The sequence below is a fragment of the Sinocyclocheilus grahami genome, unplaced genomic scaffold, assembly GCF_001515645.1.
Source record: "Sinocyclocheilus grahami isolate Dianchi unplaced genomic scaffold, SAMN03320097.WGS_v1.1 scaffold319.1, whole genome shotgun sequence".
In the NCBI taxonomy this organism is placed as follows: Eukaryota; Metazoa; Chordata; class Actinopteri; order Cypriniformes; family Cyprinidae; genus Sinocyclocheilus; species Sinocyclocheilus grahami.
Genome location: NW_015505498.1, coordinates 588,252 through 613,768, shown reverse-complemented (window position 1 = coordinate 613,768; position 25,517 = coordinate 588,252). Strand labels below are relative to the sequence as shown.

General features: G+C 36.1%; 1 protein-coding gene across 1 annotated transcript in view; it reads right to left on the bottom strand.

The window, feature by feature from the left end:
• LOC107602115 (A-kinase anchor protein SPHKAP-like) overlaps positions 1-25,517 on the bottom strand; it is a 62,737-nt gene that overhangs the window by 35,350 nt on the left and 1,870 nt on the right. The window contains exon 2 of the mRNA XM_016294524.1: positions 5,100-5,202. Within this exon, the coding sequence (XP_016150010.1) occupies positions 5,100-5,183 (84 nt within the window). The 5' untranslated portion in view covers positions 5,184-5,202. The remainder of the gene's footprint in view (positions 1-5,099; positions 5,203-25,517) is intronic.

Here is a 25,517-nt window from a genome sequence, read left to right as displayed (position 1 = left end):
CATGCCAGCATATCATGTTTTGTAGATTTCTGACATGTTTGGCAGGTCTTGTGCATGTATATGTAAAGGCTTTTCCACATTTTTGGATTGAATTCAATTGAAAAGTCGTATTTAGTTGGAATGTTTAAAACTATGGAGTAGTGCCATTTAAATGTAAATTAAAGTCTTAAATATCTGGAATCAATTAAAAATGTTTTTATTTTAATTAATAATAAATTATTCTTTGAATGTAAAATCATTTAAATTATTAATTCAACTTTTCAAATTGACAAATGTCCAGACATATTAAAAACATTTAATTCATGTTTAAAATGTCAGTAAAATGTGATAAAATTGCACTCTTTTTGTGCAAAACATACAACATACGGTGAACACAAAACACAAAAGCAATAGAACAGCAATGAAAATAAACAGCAATGACAATCTGAATAATAGTAGTAGTATTAGGTAGTACTAACATGCATAATAATAACAATAATAATAATACTAGAGATGGTGATGATAACATTAATACCTTGTGATGATGGCAACAGTGATATCAATAATAATAATAATAATGATGTAATAACAATAGTAATAATAATAATAATGTAATAATGACACATACCCAATTTTTTGAATGTAAAATCATTTAAATTATTAATTCAACTTTTCAAATTGACAAATGTACAGACATATTAAAAACATTTAATTCATGTTTAAAATGTCAGTAAAATGTGATAAAATAGCACTCTTTTTGTGCAAAACATACAACATACGGTGAACACAAAACACAAAAGCAATAGAACAGCAATGAAAATAAACAGCAATGACAATCTGAATAATAGTAGTAGTATTAGGTAGTACTAACATGCATAATAATAACAATAATAATAATACTAGAGATGGTGATGATAACATTAATACCTTGTGATGATGGCAACAGTAATATCAATAATAATAAAAGTAATAATAATAATGATGTAATAACAATAGTAATAATAATAATAATGTAATAATGACACATACCGCACCTATCCTAGCTTCTGTGTCAGTGTTCATCTTTTTTTCCCCCCATTCACGGAAAGATTACTATATGTATATGTACTGTATGTATGCCTAAGCTGAGGTGGTGCATTAAAATCAGCATGCGGTGCATTAAAAACATGTGTGGTATATGTTGGGTGCAGATTTGATTTAGTTATATTTATATATTTGAAGTATATATATTTAGTGTTAATTGAACTGTTACCGTCCTTATACAAAATATCATCCCATCAACATCATCTTATTACTGCTCAATGTTTCTATGATATTAATAATGATAATAATAATAATATTGAAAATGAAAATAAAATAGCACTCTAATAACTTAATTTTAACTTTTAAATTTTAAAATCCATTTGTCAGTTGTGTTTAGGGATTGGCGATACCAAACTTTTTTAATTTGATACAATATCGATACATTTTTTTTTTTTTTACATTTTAATAATCCCAATACTAGGGCTGCACGATAAATCGCATGCGATATTTAACGCGCATCTTAAAATTTTAAAATCCAGTTGTCAGTTGTGTTTAGGGATTGGCGATACCAAACTTTTTTAATTTGATACAATATCGATAAATTTTTTTTTTTTTACATTTTAATAATCCCAATACTAGGGCTGCACGATAAATCGCATGCGATATTTAATGCACATCTTGTCAGAAAGCCGGTTCTGTAATCAGTGGTAAATCTCCATCACGTGCGTGCTTTCACGTTGAGCAGCATTAACTACACAGAGCCGTTGTTCACTGACGAGCTGCGCAAAAAATCGCGCGAATATGAACGTGGTTTTGCGCAGCACGTCAGTGAACTGTGTAGTTAATGCTGCTCACGCATGTGATGGAGATTTACCGCTGATTACAGAACCGGCTTTACTGATAAGATGCGCGTTAAATATCGCATGCGATTTATCGTGCAGCCCTACCCAATACCAATATTATTTCTTAAATTGGTTTGTGATTTTACAAAATAATGTTAATTCTATAAAGCAGATCACATCCACATGACATACTGCCCATTAATAACACATTTATTAAAAGCAAATATAAGCAAAATTTAAAAAAATTCATCAACAGGTGCAAAATTAATCCCCTATTTTACAGAAATATTGTTTTTAAATAATAAAAAAAGAGAATAAAACAATTTATCATAATTATGAATAAAATAAAATACTGACAATATAAAATATGAACATTTGAACTTTCCTATATTTTTCTTAATCTCCTCCCCTTTATTATTATTCAAATATACAGGCTTCCTGACAGAATGCTCTTCCATTTATCTGCACATTTCAATGTTTCAATTACATTATCTGCACATTTCAATTTCATTTTTAAACATCAACTAACTCATTTAGATTTTTCCATCTTAGATGAGGGAATTATTAACTTCTTCATTTTATTTTAAACGGCACTCCCAGTCCTCCATTTAAATCCGTAGGCACAATGCTATTGTGTTAGTTTGTGTAAGCAGCTCTTCGCCGTTGGGACTCTGGGACTCTTCAGGACACATTAGCGTTTACACTACACATGTGAAGTGGCCACGTGTATCACCTCTGAATGCGCTTTGACTTTCTGAAAGTATTTAGCACTTATTACTGATCGGTTCGCCCAAGATAAATGATAACAGTAGGATTACTATGAGGCCATGCTGTCCAAATTACCCAAAAACTAAACTACATTTAATTACTAGCATAGAATACAGTGCATATGAGCTGAATTGCTGCAGCATATGATCACAAATGTAATTTATTTTCTGTCTCTCACTCTCAGCATACTAACTTATCAGGCCAAGCATGCTTTGACCTCGCCATGATTGTGGTGATTAGCAATTTATTATCATCATTTACATATGAATATTTAATAAATACCTCTGGCAATCAGAGTGTTACTTCACAGCCAAGTAACCAATGTCGGTAATGGCCTATTATATATTATTAATGAAAAGTTGAGTGTGTGGCCTGTCAGTGAACCATGCTGAACATGTAATATTTCATAACGTGAATGTATATGTGTAGGTCACGTGCTCAACTTATGCTTATTTCATTCAAGCACAAACAGATGCAAACTATATAAAATAAATATAAAATATAAGCCTCTAATTGAATTAGCACTACTACTGGTACGAGAGACACCCCTAAAACAAACACAAACCCTCTTCTGTTAGCGTGTGACCTTCAGTTTGATTAATTATCAGCGTGGCTGTAAGCATTGATTATCTCAGTGTGTATTTAAGGATCCGTGTGTGTGTATGTGTGCACATGTTACTTCGTTTAATTAGAGTTTGTGTGTGTGTGTTTTCTATGTGTGTATTTTCTCTGCCCTTGCTGAGTGTGCCATCTGTACCGACTGTTTTCCTGGCAGAGTCCACCATATGACAGGGTTGCTGGGACAGTTGCGTCATGGTTCACCCTGGTTAAACTACTGACAGAGCTAATATGCCATTACAGGAATGGGCAACCTTCGGCAGATGGGTAATCATTAGCGCGAGAGAGATGATTATGTATTTATTTTATTTGGTAGTTTCATTTAGAAATGCAGTTAATCACACATTGCCGAATGAAATGACCTCTCACAGTAATCCTTCCTCGTAGTTACACAGCCTGTTTTATTTAGAAATGAGAAGCTAAATGTTTTTTTTCAATATTGGTTTTATCAATAAGTTTCGACATTTATTTAAGAAGAACACTTTACAGTAGCAACTACAGATTAGGCATAGCCCAAAACAAAGCTAAAGATAAAATTGTGACAAAACAACAACAACATTATTTTAAAAGTAGCAAATATTTAATAACAACAACAACAACTATTATTATTATTATTAGTACTAGTGGTAGTAGCACATAAAAATAATATAATAATAATAATAATACAAAATTTAAAAAGTATTTATTATTATTGTTATTATAAAATCCGTAATACATTATATAATATAACATTACATTATATATGAACATTATATAATATAATAATCAATAATTAATATTATTAAAAAATAATGCATAGTTTTTTTTATCTATCTAGCTACCTATCTATTTTTTATTTATTTTAATAATAATAATAATTATTAAAAAAGGTCATGTTGTTACGGTTACTACTAATATAAAATATATGTAATAACAACAAAAATAAAAAATATATAATGTTATCTTTTATATTATTTGAATTATTACAAATGTAAATTTATAATATTATTATTTAATGGTTGCTATTATTAAATAATAATGCATATTACGTTATTATTTTTTTAATGTATGTATTCATTTGTCTTTTTATTTATTTATGCCCAAAAGCAGATTTTTTTTAAAATCAATTCTACATGGCGACTATGGGGATCAGTAGCAGTAAAAATATAACACTGCATCTAGATGTTACGGCACAGTGATAAAAAAAACCCAACAACAGGAAAACATTCAGAAAAAAGTCACCTCATTTCAGTCAGTTTGTGGACCCCTGTGCTATTCGCATCAATAATGACCCATCCACCTTAATCTCACAACCGCTCCTACGAGAGCTATAAAACTGATTAGTACAGTGTCACGCTATTGTAACTTCCTCTTCCCCTGATCCGGCATCTGCTCCCACAGGGGTCGCTTTCCTGTAACACCAATCCACTAATAAAGCGCTTGGCTGAATGAGACAAAAGTTAAAAGAGCTAGAAGACAAGGGAGATATTGGACTAATCATGCTGCTTGATCTGTCACACTCCCGGTTTCTCTCAGTCTCTCTCTCTCTGTCCTTTCTCTCGCTCACACTGGCAGAGCATCAGCTAATGTAACCTGACTTGTAGTGCAGCTGCCTACAGAGTAAAAAGTGCTGATGGCAAAAAGCCACAGTCTCTGTTCCCTGGACAGGTGGGAGAGTCAGCCAATCAGTAAGGCTTCATGTTAATCACACTGTGATTGGAGCATGAGATACTCACTAGTGCTCCACCACAAGAGCTCACATGGTGAACATGGTGCCTTGGGCCAGAAACCTACTGCATACTATCTAGATAACTTTGGTGTAGCTGGAAGTGTATGTGCTCATGTACTTGTGTGATTTGGGTTTTAACACACACACACACACACACACACCTTCCTGCAGGTGGAGACAGAGGACCCAAGGGTGCTCTCAGATTTGACTTCCCGTGTGTCCGCGGACTCAGACCCCTCAAACATGGCAGATGATTGGAAATTACTGTGGAAAAAGAGATAGACAACAACGGAATCCACCATTAATTCAACAGAGTGCATTAGTGTATGTCCACTTTTTCAGCTGGATTGATCAATTCTGAAATCAGGATTTAAAAAAAAAAGTATTTGTTAAAGCATTATAAGCCGTGAACCAAGCCAACCAGCTGTGAGGTAATTCACAACAATCTCTTATTTGAAGCAAGAAATTATTTGAAAATTGGACAAAAACACAAAGGTACAAGACTTGTACTTTAATGAGGGAAGGAACTACAATCCCATTAAGCAAATGACAATCAAATGATGAAGAAATATAAAATAATTATTTTGAAATTGATGATTACATCTACAGAAACAGTATATTTTAGGTTTATTGTAAAATATGCATATAGACAAATTTAAGTATTTTATTTTTTAAGTATTTTTAGCTTGCCACGACTCTTTGATTGGTGGAATTTTCTGTAGAGCATTATGGGTAACAGTTTTTCACCACAGACTCAGCTTTTAAAGCAATAGTACACCCAAAAATGAAAATTTTCTTTCTTCTGCTGAACACACACACACACACACACACACACATAGAGTTCAGTACTTATATGTTTGTTTTTGTGGATTGTGGGGACATTCCATAGGCATAATGGTTTTTATACTGTACAAACTGTATGTGCTATTGCCCTACACCAACCCTACCCCTTACAGGAAACTTTCTGCATTTTTACTTTCTCAAAAGAAACTCACTCTGTATGATTTATAAGCCTTTTAAAAAATGGGGACATGGAGTAATGTCCTCATAAGTCACCTTCTCTTTGTAATACCATACCCATGTCATTATACACATTTGTGTCCTCATGTATCACAAAAATGCACGCACGCACACACACACGCACACACACACACACACACACACACACACACACAATAATAATAAAAAAAGATTCTGATTATTTTTGGTAGCCAAACAGTTGACGGTAGCCACTGACTTCCATGGCATTTTTTCCTTACTATGGAAGTAAATGGCTACCGTCAACTGTTTGGTTACCAACATTCTTTAAAATATATTCTTTTTGTGTTCAACAGAAGAAAGAAACTCACACAGATTTGAAATGACATGAAGGTGAGTAAATGATGATAGAACTTTCATTTTTGGGTGAACTTTAAACAATTATTTTCAAAATAAGTTGAAATAATAATACAACAAAAGCATATACCATTGATTAACAACCTCAGAACTCACAGTAGGTCTATCTTTAAAGTTTGATAAGTTATTGTTAAAAATCTAATTCCCTATGGACAAAAATAATGTTTTTACTTCCGAAACCCGACTGTCGCACTCTGTAACAAACTGTCTTATTTGCTTCTTACTGAGAAAACATTAGGAATGAAGAAGTGCTAGAATGGGTCAAGTCTGGATGCCTGAATAAAATGAAGCAAATGACATTTGTAGATAAAGACAGTGAAAGGAGACTTTGTTGAGAATTTGTCAAGATTAATTGACTACTGGGAATACATTAAGTAAGGATGAAACACCACGGCCAATCCTCTGAGGTGACGGAAGTACAACATTATGCAGATCATACAATGTGCAGTGATGTTCTTCTGCTCCAGAGCATTTCTTGCTGAGCTCCATATTCTCCCTGAATACAGACAAATTTATCTCTTTTGTTTATATTATAAATGAACCAGCATTTTATTCATACATTTTCTCTGCAGAGTGTATGTTCTCTCCATTTTTATGGCAGCAGCAGTTGGTCCCTGGTTAATTGCGGGATCTGTATTGCATGTGAAAACAATTTAGAGGGATGGTTTACTCAGAAATATAGATTCTGTCATCATTTACTCACTCTCATGCTGTTCCAAACTCATGCCGTTTTATTTTCTCTCAATTGTGAAACACTAAATGAGATTTCGGCCTGCTCTTTTCCATTTAAATGGACAGTGATTAATACTGTCAACCTCACAAAGAGCAAAAAGCACTATAAAAGAATCATTAAATAAGCTGATAATTAAATTAAATCATCATTAAATGTGATCAATCAAATCAACATTTGCGACATTTGGGAGCTACAGAATTTAAGACTTGGAATTCAGTTTCACTACATAAAAGCATCTAAAAGTTTTAGTAGATACTTTTACCGTGTTTTCGGTCATCATACACTTTCTTGTAGAGATGCATCGATTCCGATTTTTTGTTAGTGTGATCTGCCGATACCGATTTTTGCCGATTCTGATTTTCTTTCTAAGAACTATAATCGACAGCATATACAAACAAAAATCTACTTTTCTTCAACGCAACGTTTTATTTTCATAAAAAAACAAGTACAAATTCAGTAATAAAATAAGAACACATTAAAAATCGCAAACAACAGCACAAATAAATGCAATAGAATAAAGAAAGCTCTGGAACTAAGTTTTTCAGGTTAAGTAAGTTTTTATTCAGGGAAGAAATATTACAGAAATTAAAGTAATCAAATGTAAAATAACACTGTGTTATTTTACATTTGAGTTTAACTGGATACTCGCCAAGACGGGCATTTTGACATCATTTTGTATGTATTTGACCTTTTAAGCGCAGTTAGCCACTCATTTTGGTATTTGTGGCTCACAAGCTGTTTGAGACTGAGCGTGTGTTTGTGCGCTCCACTAATATAGATCAGTTCTGGTGCGCACGCTTTTGGTGTAAGCGCGAAACCTGCGGGAATGACTAAAATAATGCACAATACAAGCACTATTTAACCGGAGCGAATGAGACGTGTGTGAGAGAGAAGGGGTCGTCGGGAGAATAGAGAGTGAGAATGCGCGGCTGATGTTATTGCCTGTGCTGCTGGTAACAAAACGGATCGGCTCAGAATCGGAAAGAAGTGAGACTGACCGGCCGATCACCGATCCGGGCCGATCATGAGAAAAATCGGTGCATCTCTACTTTCTTGAAAACTTTCCTCCAAAGATTTCTTTTTGTGTTTCGCAGGCAAAATAACATGACGGTAAATGATGAACTGATGTCCAGAGTTGGGCAAGTTACTTCCAAAATGTAATACGTTATATATTACTAGTTATCTCAACCTAATTCCAGCAACAGAAGATAGACTAACTATTTTACCTGCGGAATTTTTTCTCTGGTGCTGTTTTGCGGTGTTAGTAATATGTTGTTGTAACTTGCGTTACTGAGATAGTAACGAGTAATAATATTACCCAAATTTTATTAGTAATGCGTTATGTTACTGCGTTACAGGAAAACGTAATATACTACTGTAATATTATTATTTTTGTAATGCGTTACTCCCAACACTGCTGATGTCAGTGTGAACTAAATGCGAGTCAAAACGTGAGCTATTCTTTATTATCTATAATAAAAGATTTCATCTAGTGCCTTCTGTAACGGATTGTAAAACGATGGTCAGCTACTTACAAAATCAATTAGTTGGTGGTTTATCTGAATGATCCCTGATTTTCAGGGAGCATATAGACTTGTTCTTGCATTCAGAAATCGTTTTGAGTGCAACATAATGGAAGAGAGCACAGACGAGACATGTTTTTCAATGTCTGGACTACTTTTAACAGATTTAAAACAACACTCATGGCAGAACGCTGAAAAACAGCTTGAGACGTGACGCATGTGACATGACATCTGTCTGAATGTGCACGGTTGTAACATTTCAAAGAGGGCTACATACCGTGCAAAACAGTCTAAAAGCTGAAACACAGCATGCTGTGAGCAAGCTAAAACTGTCAAAATAAGAAAAGAAAAAAACCTAAAACAGTTACTACTCGACTATTGTGACTTATGACTTGTGCGTACATGTTTTTGTTCCTCTTTTTATTTCATGCCGTTGTCTTTTCTCTCACTTATCGAACTGTGTACTCAAGCAATCCCTGAGAAAGGACAGGCTCTGCTGGGCTTTCTTCAAGGTCATAAAGGTTAGATAGCAAATGACATAAGCTTTCTATCCAGGAAGGCAAACACTTGAGCATCAGAAGGCTTAACTGCTTCGTTCTAAGGTGTTGTTTTGGGATGTCAGCCTATATTCATCCAAAATCTCTATGAATACCTTTCGTCTCAATCAAGGATTGCCTGAGAGCCTTGAGAGATCTTTTAGCACTAAACACTCAAAAGAGCTGCAACTACAAGCAATTGTGTTGCCGTAATGTGTGGTTTGGCTGATGAAAATGCATGAGAGAACCATACTTCAGATCCCTTCCATCAACACTTCGGCAGATCAAGAGCCAGGGCTGCCATGTTAATGACAAAACACAGTTCTTTCTTAGTGATTCTTAGTTAATAATTGTTCGCTTTTGGCTATGTGACTCAAACATTCTGTCTGACTTCCGTGACAAGCAATGTGTCTGTCACCAGATGCAGATGCAACAGACACAACAAAATCAATCACAAATCACAGCCAATCAGAAGAGTGTGTGGCCGGAGCCAACACTGTTGTCTTGGACTCACAACGAAATCATTCAAAACAGGGGCTCAGTGACTGATACAGTCTTTGTCAAGGAATACACTTGTTTGTTCACAGTTTGAACGTTCTTGTTTCCTTTAAGTTATTTTCAAGATCTTTAGAACGTTTTTCATTGTCATCTTCATTATGGCTATTTTCCTTTCTTTTTTGGAGTGTTACAAGCTCTTGGTGCATAAAGAAGATCTGTAAAGTTGCAAAGACTAAAGTCTCAAATCCAAAGAGATATTCTTTATAAAAGTTAAGAGTCAGCCACGCCTACCTAAAACGACTCGTTCTAACACGCCCCCACATGTCTACATCACTATGTGGGAAGATTTGCATAATGCCGCCCAAATGTACACGCAAAGAAAGAAGGCGTAACTTTTATTCTCGCTGTAGTATTGTTGCCACCGCCATGTCGTGAAGGCGCTGTGTGCTTCGTTGTGAAAGCGAAACTACTTTGTTTGGTCTTCCAAAAGAGGACGCTATCGCTTCGTCATGCCTACAGCTGATCCGTGCTGGTCGTTGAGGAAATACTTCAACTTGCGCTGTGGATCGCCGGATCGGCTTTCTCCGTGGACGAAGCGGAGTCCAGCCCGGGGTCGTCACATGTGGTTGCCGCAGGCATCACAATATGGTAAGGGATGTAACATTTCCGTCACACGCTTGAGGAATTCGGCCAATCACAACGCACTGGATAGCTGGCCAATCAGAGCACACCTCGCTTTTTCAGACCGATGAGCTTTGTAAAAATCGACGCGTTTCAGAAAGGCGGGGCATAGAGGAGAAACAATAATGTACAGTATGTGGAAAATAATGTGCTTTTTTAACCTTAAACCGCATAAACACATTTCATTACACCAAATACACAAAATAACGTTCTTTTTAGCAGCATCATATGACCCCTTTAAAGTCATGAAAAAAAATATGCAAATGATAATGTTTTAATATTGTACAAAACAAACACGCAACAGAGACAGTCACTGAGGTGTCACAGAAATGGAAAAAACACAAAATAAAATCTATGATTAACATGGAAAAGTAACATGTCAACATCTAGTTAGGACACGGTGTAAAGCACAGGCATCATCTATAATTTTTCCCACTGCTGATTTTCTCACCATCACTATGAAATAGCCTGCAGCAGGAATATATCTAAAACAAATGAAGCGTGTCATGAGATGATATTGATAAATTCCTAGAATGTTCAGAGAGGCGCAAGTGAATTTCCCTTGTGAAGTAGAGTTCCTTTAGTCTAATGGTGAGTTTAGAGGCTGTTCATACAGAATTGCATTTTTGCATTCCACTGCACTGCTTTGCCATTGTTTTTTTATTTTTATGTAGGAACATGCTAGATAGACATCTTTAAAAGTTGCACTCACGTCTGACACAATTTTGAGACCGTGTATTTTTTTTTTCTTTTCATTTTTGTCATGTTTTTAAATGCAAAAATTACGTGTTGTATTACGCAACAGGGTCTCTGCACACATTTGTTTGGTTGCACATTAATATTTGTAATATGATGTCCTAAATGAGTTACATATGAGGAAAATGCCCCCTCAAGTGATATCCTTTCCCATTGCTCAAACAGAAGTCATGATTTTAGCTAAATTTACTGTAAAACCATTACTATTTGTAGCATTTGCAAGACAGCAGACACTCATTTGTGCAGCTCCTGTCAGATTGAACTCTTTCCCCTTCTAATGCAATGGGTCATGACACAAACCCATAAACACCATTTGACAGCTATCAACGCACCACTCTTGTGATCGCTTTGCAGCTGAATGAAAACAGATGTTAAAAATCCTCAAATTATCCCTTGAGGACATGAGCGCAGCTGCCTGATGTGTTTGCATGTGTCGTGGGCCTGAGCTACACTGAAGCTCCAGTCTTTATGGAAATCGTGTCGACGGTTACGTGAAGGGTCGTTATTATTTATCAACAAAAAAGCGTGCTGGAAACATTTCAGTAATGGTGTGTAAAGTAAAACACGATTAAATATATATAGTAAAATACACACTCCCAATGTGCGTTTTGCTCATGATGACCTGTCAAAAGCACATTCAGTTTTCTCAGTCTGTCAATCACAGCTTTGGGAAGTGAATGCAAATGCTGTTTTAAGCCCGGTTTACGCCAGTGAACTCAATTATCAATGAGAGCTGGTGACTTCCAGTGGCATGACAAACAGTGACATTTGGCGACAGGATTTGGGCACATGACAAATCGTAGACAATGCATAGGCCTGTCGCAATAATCAATATATCGACTTATCGCGCAATATATGTACATGACCTCAATCATTTTTGGTGACGCAATATATCGCCCATTATATTTACTTAAAAATGAATGTCACCATGTTTTGTACATTCTACTTGCGCCTGTGTCTTTTGCAGCTTCTCAAACTTAACGTGGTGTAGTCATGAGGTGCTAGTTTAAATAAAAAAAATGCTTCTACAAAAAAATGTTTCATCTGCAGATATGATCTTGTTTAGAGATCTGTGCCTTTGTGCATACGGACATCTGACTGCCAAGTAGTGATTGTGTTTTTCAGCAATAGTGTGCACCATTAATTTACAGCGAAAAGAAGGTCAGGGAAAAATCTGTAGATGGAAAAATCTCCATTCAAGTTATTTTAAATTTTTTTTGCATTTTTCTTTTTTTCTACTTGTTACTTTGCACTTTTTGTTAGAAAATGTTTATTTACTATTTATTCAGGTTTTTTAAGGTATCTAATGTTTTGATTCTTCATTTCCATGATCTAAATATTCTTAAAAATTAAAAGTTTGTTGTCATTTGGAAGCGTGTAGGCCTTCTTGCATTATTATGCTGTTACATTATGATTATATATTCAGTGGCATAAAATGGTCTTTAAAATGACAATAATATCGCTTATCGCAATTATTTCTGTGGCAATATATCGAACAACAAAAAGTTGTTATCGTGACAGGCCTACAAATGTGGAGATATGATCATAAACTTCCAGATCTCATGTGACCATGCATGTGAGTTTACATGGCATGGTGGTTGAATTTCACAGTACAATCGCTTAAAAAATAGGCTGTTTTTCCACCATAAATGATAGACACTTGGAAAAACACATTCAAAGCAATAATAAATTAATTAAAATATCAGTTGAAGTAATTATGTAACTCTTTGCTAACTTCAGCTATAGACACTAAGCCTTTGATTTTGATAAGCATCTACTGAATGAACATTTCTGCAACCAACATTTCAACAAACCTGAACATCCTAAATGATTGACAGTAGTGCTGGGAGGTATACCGGTTCATACCGAATACCGGTGTTTATTTTTGTTATGATATGGATTTTTGAAATACCGGTGTATGTCACTTAAACAACGTTGGGAACGCGACTGTTTGAAAGGGGTCCGTTTTCACTGTTGCACTGTGGTGAGGGAACAGCTGTGTGTGTTACTAAGCGTGAAAGTTCAGAAACTGAAGCTGTAGAACTAATAGAACATGATGACACAGAAGAACTCATCCACAATATCCACACTGACCGCCACAAATATCCACCGCCCGCTGCCATCAGCTCCCGCGTCTCACACACACGAGCGCGACTTTAGCACTAGATTTAGCAACTTTCAGACCCTTTTAGAGGCTTTTTTCCATAGAATATTCATACTGACAAACCTAGCGACTTTTTGGGATAAACCTTAGCTATGGTTCAGTTGGAAGATTTCTCCAGTGCTGTCCCGCGAGCGCGAGGTCTGACTTTCCCGGAGAAGTGTCGCCTCTCTCGGCGTCTGTTCTGTGCAGTGAGCAGCGTTTCCTAGCACCTGTCGATTACTGATTGTTTGGAATTATGAATATGAGCATAGTTCGTCTGTTAATATCACATGCACTTTTTTGTTTGTTGCTTTTTTTAGTTTGTTACTCAGACGCAGGCAGTGCGCTGCATGAGACAAAGAAGTAATCTGGCCAAAACAACCGCATAGCCGCTCTTTAGTGTAGATGCATGCTGATTTTATCAGACGATGCCGCGATTATAAATGAGTGACTCCTGGTTAACGTATTAAAAGGGGTTGTGTTTAGTCACTATTTAGTGTGGTATTTTTTGACAATATTCACTCATGACAGTAAAATAGGGCATTCTAAGTCAATATACTGCAGTATTTCCTCTCAATCAGTAGAAAATATGGTTAACACCCGGTCATGCATGAAAAAAAATAATACCGTCATGTACCGTGAAACCGGTATAATTTTGAAAAATACCGTGATATAGATTTGTGGTCATACCGCCCAGCACTAATTGACAGGCGGTAAACCTTTCTGACTGGCTATGCAAGGGCGGCCGCTCACTTTTCTCTTTTATTCTGTTTACAGAGCTGCCACAGAGACAGCACGATTATTTCACGACATATATATTTGAGTTACATCTGTCGGTTTGAATAAACAATTTACATGTGGTATTAAAATGCTTACAGCACTTTCAAGTCCATCAGTTCGGTCGTTTTACTAAACAAATGTAAGCGATGGGACGCACTTCTTCACGAAAGCAACGTATTACAGTCGAGTTGTTAATGAACGTTTCCGAGATTTGTTTCGTGCAGCTGCCGTGACCGTCCACAGTACATTCCCTCTGGCACCTGTTCCCCCCGGGGAACGTTTCATCTTTAATTTGATCTGACTAATGAAATTTAAGATTGTAATGACACTTCGTTTTAAATAATTCATTCCGCTGTCACGGTTAGTTTTATAATGATGCTGTTGAGCGTTTAGGTCAGAGACTGTGGTGTAGGCTAAGAAGAACCGCCGCGTTACGCGCTTCCTACAGCTCAAAATCACTGACAACCGAGCCCAAATATCTATCACGGTGAAACCGCTGGATCATTACGCAAAAGAAATCGAGATAAAAATACAAAAGGAGCGCGTTTCCTTACCCCACAGCCAGCGCGCGAACAGATGCGCAATAAATGAGCGTGCACTGCGCGACGCCACGAGCCCCCTGAGATAAATAGGTTATTTGATCTACAAAGACACCTTATCTTGAGCTATTTTCTGCGCACAGTCGTTGAGAGACACGAGCATCAATTCTACTACATCGCCTTTGACATTTATCCTGGAGGAGTGAGCAAACAGTCCGTAGCTCAATAAACAGCACGGCGCTCAATGCACTTGCATCTAAACAAACAGCCTGTGACTAAACATTCTAATATGTTAGCAAATCAAACAAATTCAAATACACATTCACGCCACAGCTTGTGCACTTTTTCACGTCTTGCACATGCCCCATGGAGCGCCAGCACAATTATTTTTTAGTGATTTAAGTCTTTTTCGTGTCGTTTCAGTACAAATGAATTTAATTTTAATACCACCAAACGTTAAATTATGTTGCTGAGACGCATATTAGGAGATACAATCGGATCTTAGATTTGTTATATTAAGCACAGTGTCTCGTGATGCACTATTTATGATGAAAATGTTCAAATGCGCACACTTACCCCAATGTTTTCAGAAGGCACTGGGCTTCTGCCACTCCTGCACGAAAAAAAACGAGCACTAAATAGCCTTATGTTCCTATATTATCCTGCGTGCCAAGAAGCCAAAGCGCTGTGGCGCGTGCCGGTCCCCTGTCCCAAGCGCGAGCACATCACAGTCCGTCAGTGCAGCGGAGGAATCTCCAGCGCTCGCGCCGCGCTCTGCTGTTAGTTAATAGACTCTCGCGCGGGACCTGCGCACAGACCGGAGTGAATGCCAGATAAGGCTGGAGCAGTCAGGCATGATCAACTCTACGTCACTGCGGTTTCATTTGATTAACAGAACGCAGTAACTCGACTGTGCTCATAAAATACCGGTAAATAGTAAACGAAGACACTATTTCTCTTTCTCATTAAGTAGACATTTCAGTAGGTATGCACCGATGCTCATTATTATATAGGTATGATATAGACCGTTTTTGTCAAATCTGATCAGTCATGCAGGCCCAATACAAGTCTGATACTCTGCATTATGGTTGTAACTATTAAGCTCAAAAAGTACAACAAAGCACCATAAATGTTTTTGTGCTCTATATTCCAGATTAACTGAAGACATTCGATAGCTTTATTTGAGGAGCATCATATGAAGTTGTTAAATTTACATTCACAGAAGCTCTCTCGTCCGCTGCATCAGTCACGTCACATCATTTTGTGCTCAAAACTTTCCATTATGAAGCGACGCTCACCTGCGACTCAAAAAAGTGATGTTGCTTTAAAGCACATCATCACGCGCATAAGTGCTTTTGTGTCGTTCTGCATTAGAACTTTTCTGTTTTTCACAATGATAAATGTTTGGCCTGTATATTTTTTCTGCTATCCTGTTAAAGAATCTGTGACATACATTCCAAAGGAACACAATATGCAAAAAATAAAAAAAACAGGAAGGGGGCAAAAACCTTTTCACGGCACTGTATATAGTAACAACATGTATTGTTCATACGATTTTAAGAACACTGCGATTCTTAGTCAAATTAGTCATTTGTAATTGGAGTTTTAAACTAAGATTTTACACATACTTGCCCCCTTTTTTTTGTTTTTTCACAAAATTTTTGTTGTGTTTAATATTTTCACTGGAATCAATGTTAATTTTAATGTTGCATTTAATGAGCGCATGATGCACAAAAGCATTAATTTGAATAATAACGTATCACTGTTTCCACAAAAATATTAAGAATAACTGTTTTCAGCATTGATAGTAATTAGCGTTAATGGGATAGTTGATCAGTATAATTACTGAGAGTCTGGCTGCTGTTATTCTAATCGTGGGGATTTATAAGTGCGTCTGTGTCCTCTGCACATCAGCTACCTCTCATAATTCACATGGTTACAACCTGCAGCTGATTATGATAATCACACGCCGCTGCTTTCTTTTTAATGCAAACGCGCTTGTGGGAGTCGCTCTTGTGAGAATGCATTGTTGAAAATGATTTTTGAAATTGTAAATAAGATTATTGGAGTATGTTTTACAAGAAAATATTACAATTTAAAAATGTTTTTTTTTTTTTTAAAGAACACTGTAAAAAGTGTCATGTGCTATCTACTGAAAAAAACATGGTGACAATATTACACATTATATTTTTGAGCAGTTTTTAAGGCTTGATTTCTTTAATGAAATTTACCTGAATAAACCATGCAATTATTGCCATAAATAAACCATAAACCATAAAATTATTTGTGACTTTGGACCACAAAACCAGCCATAAGGGTCCATTTTTCGAAATTAAGATTTATACATCATCTGAAAGCTGAATAATAAGCTTCCCATTGATGTATGGAATTGTTGGGATAGGACAATATTTGGCCGAGATACAACTATTTGAAAATCTGGAATCTGAGGGTGCAAAAAAAAATCTAAATATTTTTAAAAATTGCCTTTAAAGTTGTCCAAATGAAGTTCTTAGCAATGCATATTACTAATCAAAAATTAAGATTTGATATATTTACGGTAAGAAATTTACAAAATATCTTCATGGAACATGATCTTTACTTAATATCCTAATGACTTTTGGCATAAAAGAAAAATCGATCATTTTGACCCATACAAAGTATTTGTGGCTACTGCTACAAATATACCCCAGCGACTTAAGACTGCTTTTGTGGTCCCAGGTCACATTTAATCTATGACACAATCAATTTCATATTATTAATGAAATGTGCTCATTTACTTTAAGTTGATTCTCAAAGTCTGTGATTGAGTAAGGCCCGTTTGTATTTGATTTTGAGTTATCTTGTACAATTAAAAGACTGTATACAGCTAGACAGTTCAGGTAGGAAAAAACTTGCAACTGCATTGGTGTCAGCAAAGCTTCTGCTCATTGAACAAAGCATCATGCCTCATAGTGTTAGTACATGCCGTTATCCACACCTAACCATAAGCGCTACTCTTCTGCACAATGGTAACGACAGAAACTCTTTCAAATGTCAAACATAACTGAACATTAAACATGAACAGATATTTCTCTTCACTCAAAAACACATAAAATAGCACTTAATTTCGATATTTAATTTACTCTCCATATCCAGCCATATGCAAAGCATGCAGGGAACTAACAATCAACACCTAAATAAAACCGCATAACTGAGACAATTCTCCTAAAATAAAGAGGTAGCCTTAATTTGATCAGCTTAAGCAGTTCCTCAATTCAAGCCTCAAAATTGCTTAAGTTTCCTTTTTTTTTTTTTTTTTCTGAAGTTGTAAAAAACATTATTAAAGTAAAAACGTCTCTACATCAAAAGTCTTTGTTTATTTGAGTCTTTCTACATTAAAATGTCACATTTAATTCAATGTGTTTCTTCCATTTCTTTGTAATTATTTGATTATTTGTGTAATTTAATCACAAATTTTCTACACCAAATTTTTTTGTGTATTTTATACGTCTTTATACTTCAAAATTTCACATTTAATCTTACTTGCCATTTCATTGTAATTAATGTAAATAAATTTACTAGCAATAAGCGAATATTGTTTTAAAATTCAATTCTTTTTCAGATTGTGCATCTTTGAAGAGGGTGTTTACATTGATAACATCACGTGTGCATTTATGTGTTTGCAATGGTGGAAAGATTGTGTTTCCAGACCACTGCGCGTCACCATTCAGACCAGTATTCTGCTGTGCCAAGATCTTCTCTCTCTCTCTGAGCATCAGTTACACGTCATGTCTGTCTGGCATGGTGAGTTTTACATCTTTATTCACTGTCCATTGTCTATGATTATAATCTCCTCTCCACTTCCAACCTTTTCCTATCACTCATCATCACTTGACATTTCTCTCACATGTCCAACATCCTCCACTGTCTGCCGCTATCTCTGGGTCTCTCAGTACAGATGAAGTCCCATTCATTGTCTTAAAGAATAGATCATCCAAAAATTAAAATTCTGTCATTATGTTGCCACAAACCCGTATGACTTTCCTAAACATTATGCAAGACTTTTAATTATAAACAAGTCTGAAACACACTTATTTAAAAATGTCTCTGCTTTCCTACTTCCAACCGCTCATTCATAAAGATGAGGGAGATAAAATATGCACAATTCTTCACCATCTACTACATATTACAATATAAACTTCATGAGGTAAATACTGTCATCATTTATCAACAGTAGATCTGTATAATAGATTTGCGAGAAGATCATCAGACCCAAACTTTAATACTTATTCGCTTAAAATCTCTCCCTCCGCTGTAGCTCTCGATTTACATTCAGTTGTGCCAGGTTCATTAAATCTCCATTTCTTTTCATTCATTCATGAATTCATGATATAGAACCTGCGTATTGCTAAGAAACAAACACCTTTATATATCTGTATTATTTATATCTCATTTCCTATATTTCTTAATGTTTGTGTATTTGTTTGTTTTGTGTGTGTGTGTAGTCATCCAAACCAGAGGGATTACTCAGATTTGTAATTAGGCCAACGGATGCTTCAGACAACTTAATTATGTTCCTTAATTAACATGCAGACCAAATGGAATACCAGGTGTTTGGTCTGCTCAATTCAATTAACGCTCCTTAATGCCAGTCGAACTGCATGGCAGGGCAATAAATGCGACAATTATGGATCAGGATTAGAACTGAGACATAGCTGAGTGGCATATCGAGGACTTTATCATATACAAAAGAGGCATAATTTACTGTTAATAACGATGCACAGACGGCCACAATCATTCCTGGAATATGGAAATGGTTCTAATGATCTGTGGAAATGGGACTGAAATGCACATCATTAGAATGGGACTAAAAACAATGCCAGGAGGCTGACACAACAGCGGGAACGACGTTTGTGACATGTGTCTTATGTTTTCAAATGAAATTGTACACATCAAATGTCACGTTAAACAGAATACATATCTCAAAAACAACTTATGTTCATTTACATTCTAAAAAAATCTGGCCCTTTATTATTCCTAATTAGCCTACTACTGTGTTACTTGTCGCTGTCACTTTTTGGCCTGCTTAGTTGGGGTTTAAAAGACAAAGGGTTATATTAACCCCAAAACAGGGATAGTTAACCCAAAAATGAAAACTTGCTGTTAATTTACTCGCCCTCGGGTCATCCATTCCTCAGCAGAATCTTAAAGAATATTTAGTCCTTGGGGATTCATAAAATGCAAGTCTGCATAAAATACAACTAAAAAGCATATCCATAGCGTGGTTCCTATTGAGGCCTTATGAAGCGAAACAATGGGTCTGTGCAAGAAACTGAACATTATTTACAACATTATTACCTGCCTCAGGCAAACAGGGAAATCTGATTCTTTTCAAACTGGTTCTTTTGGATGGATGTTTTAAAATGAAAATCAAACAAGAATTTTGAACCAGGCTTTATCCAGTATTCAGATTTGTGTTCTGGAAATGTGCATATTTGCAGATACCTCATTTGCATATTTAAACATAACATTTCAGAAAACCAATAGAAAAAAAAGTTTGCTATTTTTAACGTAATCAACCCACTGGGGACGTATGTGGATATCTATCTGCCTTACTTTTTTGAGGCCATCATTTTTTATATCTTGATCTCTTTCGTGAAATGAAAGACTTGACTTCTCTGTGTACTGGACTACTCCAATCACTTTGTACAAATTGCACATTGCTGATCTGTTCTCACACAGTGGGTTTGCTGTTGGATCAAGTGTAGTATGCACTGCCCCATGCTTCAATAACCGTGCCTCTCTGATGGAAGTTAATGAGGGAAATCAATGGAGTGTCCTTTATGGACATCACAGAGCTCAATCAACTACATATGTCTTTTAATGCATCACATATAGTGTGCTAATGAGTCTTGCAGAGGCAGTATCAATGCAAAGCCTGCATTACACTGTGACAGGTTCACAAAACAATCTGCGCTGAAATGTGCTGCACAAACCGTTAAGGTCGGGCTTAAACGATTGGGGACCTTGTTAAAAATAAACTTCAGGCTCTCTTTTCTAATGTTGGGATGCTCTGGAAGGATATGCAGTGTGGCTGGTGCTAAACACAGCCAGGAACAGCATGCTTTGGCATTTTAGTTGTTCTAGTATTTAGGAACAACAGCCTTATTCCCTCACAGTATGTTAATAGTCGATCAACATTGAATTCTATAGTAGTAGATCAATTTTCTTCAGAAGATGATCAATTTTAATATGTGAAGGAAATTTTGATTTCTCATCACCTCTCCAAGGACCAATTCACAAAATGAACATGTTAACTCACTGTAAAATAATCAACCTTCTACTGACATTCACCCAAATATTGTGCAACTTGGCAGATACATAAAATCAATCATATGCACGCACATACAACCACAATTACACACATAAATTAACAACTGCTGCTGCCATTCCAAGCATGAAAGAAAACCGTTACTGACTATATGCAAAACATTAAATATCTGAAATTTACATTGTGGGTGTCTGTATCAAAGTTAATCAATTCTTATCAATAATAAAACAAGGTCCAGACCTGAGCTGATATTCATTAAGAGTGTCAATTAACTGTGTGCCTGTAGAAAAGTAATACTCAACTAGATCTGTCCATTTCTTTTAGGCCTCATTAGCAAACAGAAATGAATTATGCATGATTGCCTTTTAAATCAATTATAAATTAAACCCTGCAATGGAAACAGCAGGTAACAGGAATCAAAAGAGCAGAAAGAGAGAGGGGAAAGAGAGAGATTTAGTTTCTGCCATGGCACAAATGGCCTCCAAAGGAACTGCAATGAAAAAATTTGCCACATTTATACTCTTATGGTGTTTTAATGGTTTTAGCTACTGATAGAACTGGAATCTTCATCTCATGTGAGTGCACATCAGGGTTTCTGCAGGTTTTATGAAGGTCAATTTAAGGCTTTTAAAGAAGAACATTTAAAGACTGGGAACAGAATATGCTAATATGTTCTCTCAATGTAATTGTGTAAGGAGCAGAAAATTAGTTGCATTAGCAACAAAATATAACATTCAGCAGATCTGCATTCATTTGACAAAAAAAACAAACAAAAACAAACTTAAAACAAGAATGAAATCATTTTTACCGTACCTTCTGATCACACTGCAAAAATTATTATTTTTCTTGTTTTCCAGAGCAAATGTCTAAAGTTTCTTAAATCAAGATACATTGAGAAACAAAAGGGCAAGTTAAGAAATATTTTTTCTGAGAAACTGATCAAAATGAAGTGAGTTCATGATTAAAACAAGAATATCTGCACTGTAAAAAAAAATCTGTGACATTTACGGTAAAATACCGGCAGCTGTGGTTGCCAGAACTTCACCGTAAAAAAATATGGTATCAACATTTTAGGTTTTACAGACTTAACTTAAATTCACAATAAAATACCGTATTTCATTAACTGATGTAATGTTAATAAACCAACATATTGAAGTGTTAATATCTGTTTTGAACCATTGTAATGCACTGATAACCACCAAAAACTGGTGGTGATGAGAAAGTCACATGATGAACCAAAGTTCACCACAAACAGCTTTTCTACGAGCTGAGGGCAATATTTATACATAAGGTGCACAGTATCATTCACACAAACATTAAACCCCATCGTGGTGACACACGATACTGAAATAATGCAATAAACATTAATTTAACAACATTTAGATGTAAGATTAAACCCTAATGTACACAAATGATAAGAAAAAACTAAGAAGAAACATGTTAATTCAACAAAAAAACATCAAATATGAAGCGTCATGCAGGGAATTCTGGGAGTGTCAATTTACGTTTTTTTCACTGTAAATTATACAATGACTTTTTCTTTTTCACTTCCAAAAACCGTATTTTTAACAGTATTTTACTGCAAAATTACATTAAATGTAATTACATTTATTCACCGAATATAGTATGGAAACTTACTGTTAAACAGTTAACAGGTTTCTATTGTAGCATTTTTACAGTGTTTTACTGTTAAAATCACAATCATTTTTTACAGTGTACCAATGTATGGGCTCAGAAAAATCAACAAAAACAAATGTGCATACCTTATTGACAGATATTGGTTTTTGCTTTTAGCTTTACCTTACTTAACTTTGTGGAATTCTCAGAAAACAAGTATTCAACTACGGTATCTTTATTATACAGTATATCTTGATTTAAATGGATAGTTCATCCAAAAATGAAAATTCTGTCATACTTTACTCACCCTCATGTTGTTCCAAACCTGTATGAGTTTCTTTCTGCTGTTGAACACAAAAGAAGACATTTTGAAAAATGTTGGTAACCAAACAGTTGACGGTAGCCATTGACTTCCATAGGATTTTTTCCATACTGGAAGTCAATGGCTGCCGTCAACTTGAGTTTTGTGTAAAATGTGTCTTAATGAGGAAAAAATGACTTGGTGCACTTGGTGAAAGACCAGTATTTCTCTCTTCTAATATATCAGCTGATGTCTTGTCTCATAAATTGAGAACACTGATGTTAACAGACAAGGATCTGCAGATGTCACACAGTGAGTCTAAAAATAGCACATCAATTTCTACTGTACCCACATAGGCTTTACTTCCTCCCTGCCCTCTCTCTGCGATCCACGCGCATGTCCCTCGTTGGCCTGATCCTGGGCTTTAGGGGTCTCTATCATTTAAAATCGCATGCAGGTTGCTGTGCCAGTAGGGGAAACTCTTTACCTGGTGATCCGTCACAATGAAATTATCCAGACCACAACTCAACATGAGTACAAAAAATAAGCCAATAAACCAATAAGAAAGAAGCGATAGATTTAATCTGCTGGAACCTCTTCTTCATAAGATCTTTTTCATCTCTTCTTGTTGTTGTTTATTTGTGTTGGAGTTTACCATCGTGTGTTTTTGTGTGAAACTGCTTACACAATGCCTATTGTGTTCATTTTGCACGGTTGACAGTTAAGAGTCCCAGCTCTATGTCTCTCTCTCTCTTTACGTGCCAGAGCCCGACTGCAAGGAGAGCATGCGAGCGTTACTGTTGCGGATTAAAATTCAAATTGTGTTTCATGAGTTTATCTTGCTGACCAGAGAGAGAGAACAAGAAACCGAGTGAGAGAAAGTGAGGGAGGAGAGGAAGAATCAGCACTGTGAACAGGAACAACAAACATGGAGTAGATTTGAGACAAAAACACAGAAGGTGCCTTCAGGTTTAATGTGCATCCATGTCAAAAGTTGCAAAGGTAACTTGGAGACACTTTGTTCTCCATTCTTGGTGACTTTCAAGCATGAAATGAAATCGGTTCTGCTTTTCAGACTGATACCTCCCACATTCTGTCTTGCTTCCTCTCTCTAGAAAGTCAAATGAAATGAGTGTTGCAACCCTCGTTTCAAGGGATTTGTACCAGAGCACTCCTAAAGTGCAGTGCTGTACAAGGTGTGCTACCAAGCAAGTTTACTTCATCTGAAAAGCCAAACATATGGAGCTGTTTGTGATGCAAATGGAAAATTTATTTGTTTACACATCACTCACTATAATAAAAGTGTTTTGAGGTCATAACATAGTATGTTCCAAGGAACTGTGCCAAAATAAGTCAATAATCTGCCCCTGTAACCATCATTTGTGTGAAAAGGAATAAAAGTGATTGTTTTTCTTTTACTGCCACAAACTGCAGTGAATTGCATGTATAGGTGAGTTTTTTTGAATTTTGCAAAAAATGTAGGTAATGGCACAGTTTTTAAAATGAGCCTATGTTGCAATTATGTTATTACGTTTTTCTTGGCCTCAAGTAACATCCTTGAAAAAAGAAAGTTGGCAGAGTAAGTTATTACATTTTGAAGAAAGATTGCAAATTCTTTTGCTTAACATTAATGATCTCTCAGAACATCTTTATCCTCTCCAGACTCTATCTGTTGACCAGGAATCAGGCCAGCAGACCACTCAAAATATTAATCGACAGCCAGCGCAGGCCAACACAACTGACCTCTGCAGGACCTGCCAGACATCAGACTGCCTCCTGCCAAAGCTCTTGTTGGGGCATCATGAGCAAGAGTCGACGTTTCTATGTGTTTGCTTGTATGTGTGTTTGCTTGTATGCGTGGGAGTGTTCGCAAACCCAAACCCCAGCTAATATCATTACCAGTCATGCTGCTCCAATATAACCCCACTATGGAGACATAAAAGACCTCAATCAATTCAGGTCTAGACGTTACTGGCCAATCAATAAACACATAACATCACAAATAAAATGGAAAACACAAAGACTAGAAGGGCAAAAAAAACAAAATAGGAGGAGGAGAAGAGGAAAAGTGAGAGGGGGATTTGCCGAGTCCTGCGGACTCCGTTTGTTTGTTGTAATCAGGTCTGATGATCTCAGATACACATCTGCTGGAGTCTCAAGCATGGCAGGATGGTATAGAGCAAAATAACAGCATCCCATAATCAAATAAGCACTTGTTGTGCAAACAGCAGGGGCGCCGCAGGATGGTATGCCACAAAAAAGATACAATTCTAAGCAGTTTCTGCAAACTGCAATAAAAATAAAAAAAACTATATAAACGCTAATAGAAAAATATAGCAATTAAAAACACTATATCAATATGTAGTGCACTATATAGGGGCTAGGAAGCAATTTCGGACACAGCTTTTGATACCCTTTCATAAATACACTGTGGACTCTCGACACAGACTCTCAAACTTAAGTACAACAGAGTGCAGCCTAATTATGCTCACTCAGTGTGGTTTTATTTGCCGCATTATGCAGATTCACTTCCTGACCCCCTCCACGCATGGACATGTGACTGAGGTAATGCAGCGGACAGAAGGCTGATTACACACATGCACAAAGTCCTCCAAACACTCATATCCATGAGCACACACTAATGAGAGCATCTCTTCATTACCTTTCTGACCCCAATCAGAGTGAAGATCCCCCCCAACCCTCATTAATTATCTACACACACACACACACACACACACACACACACACACACACACTTATATTTTGT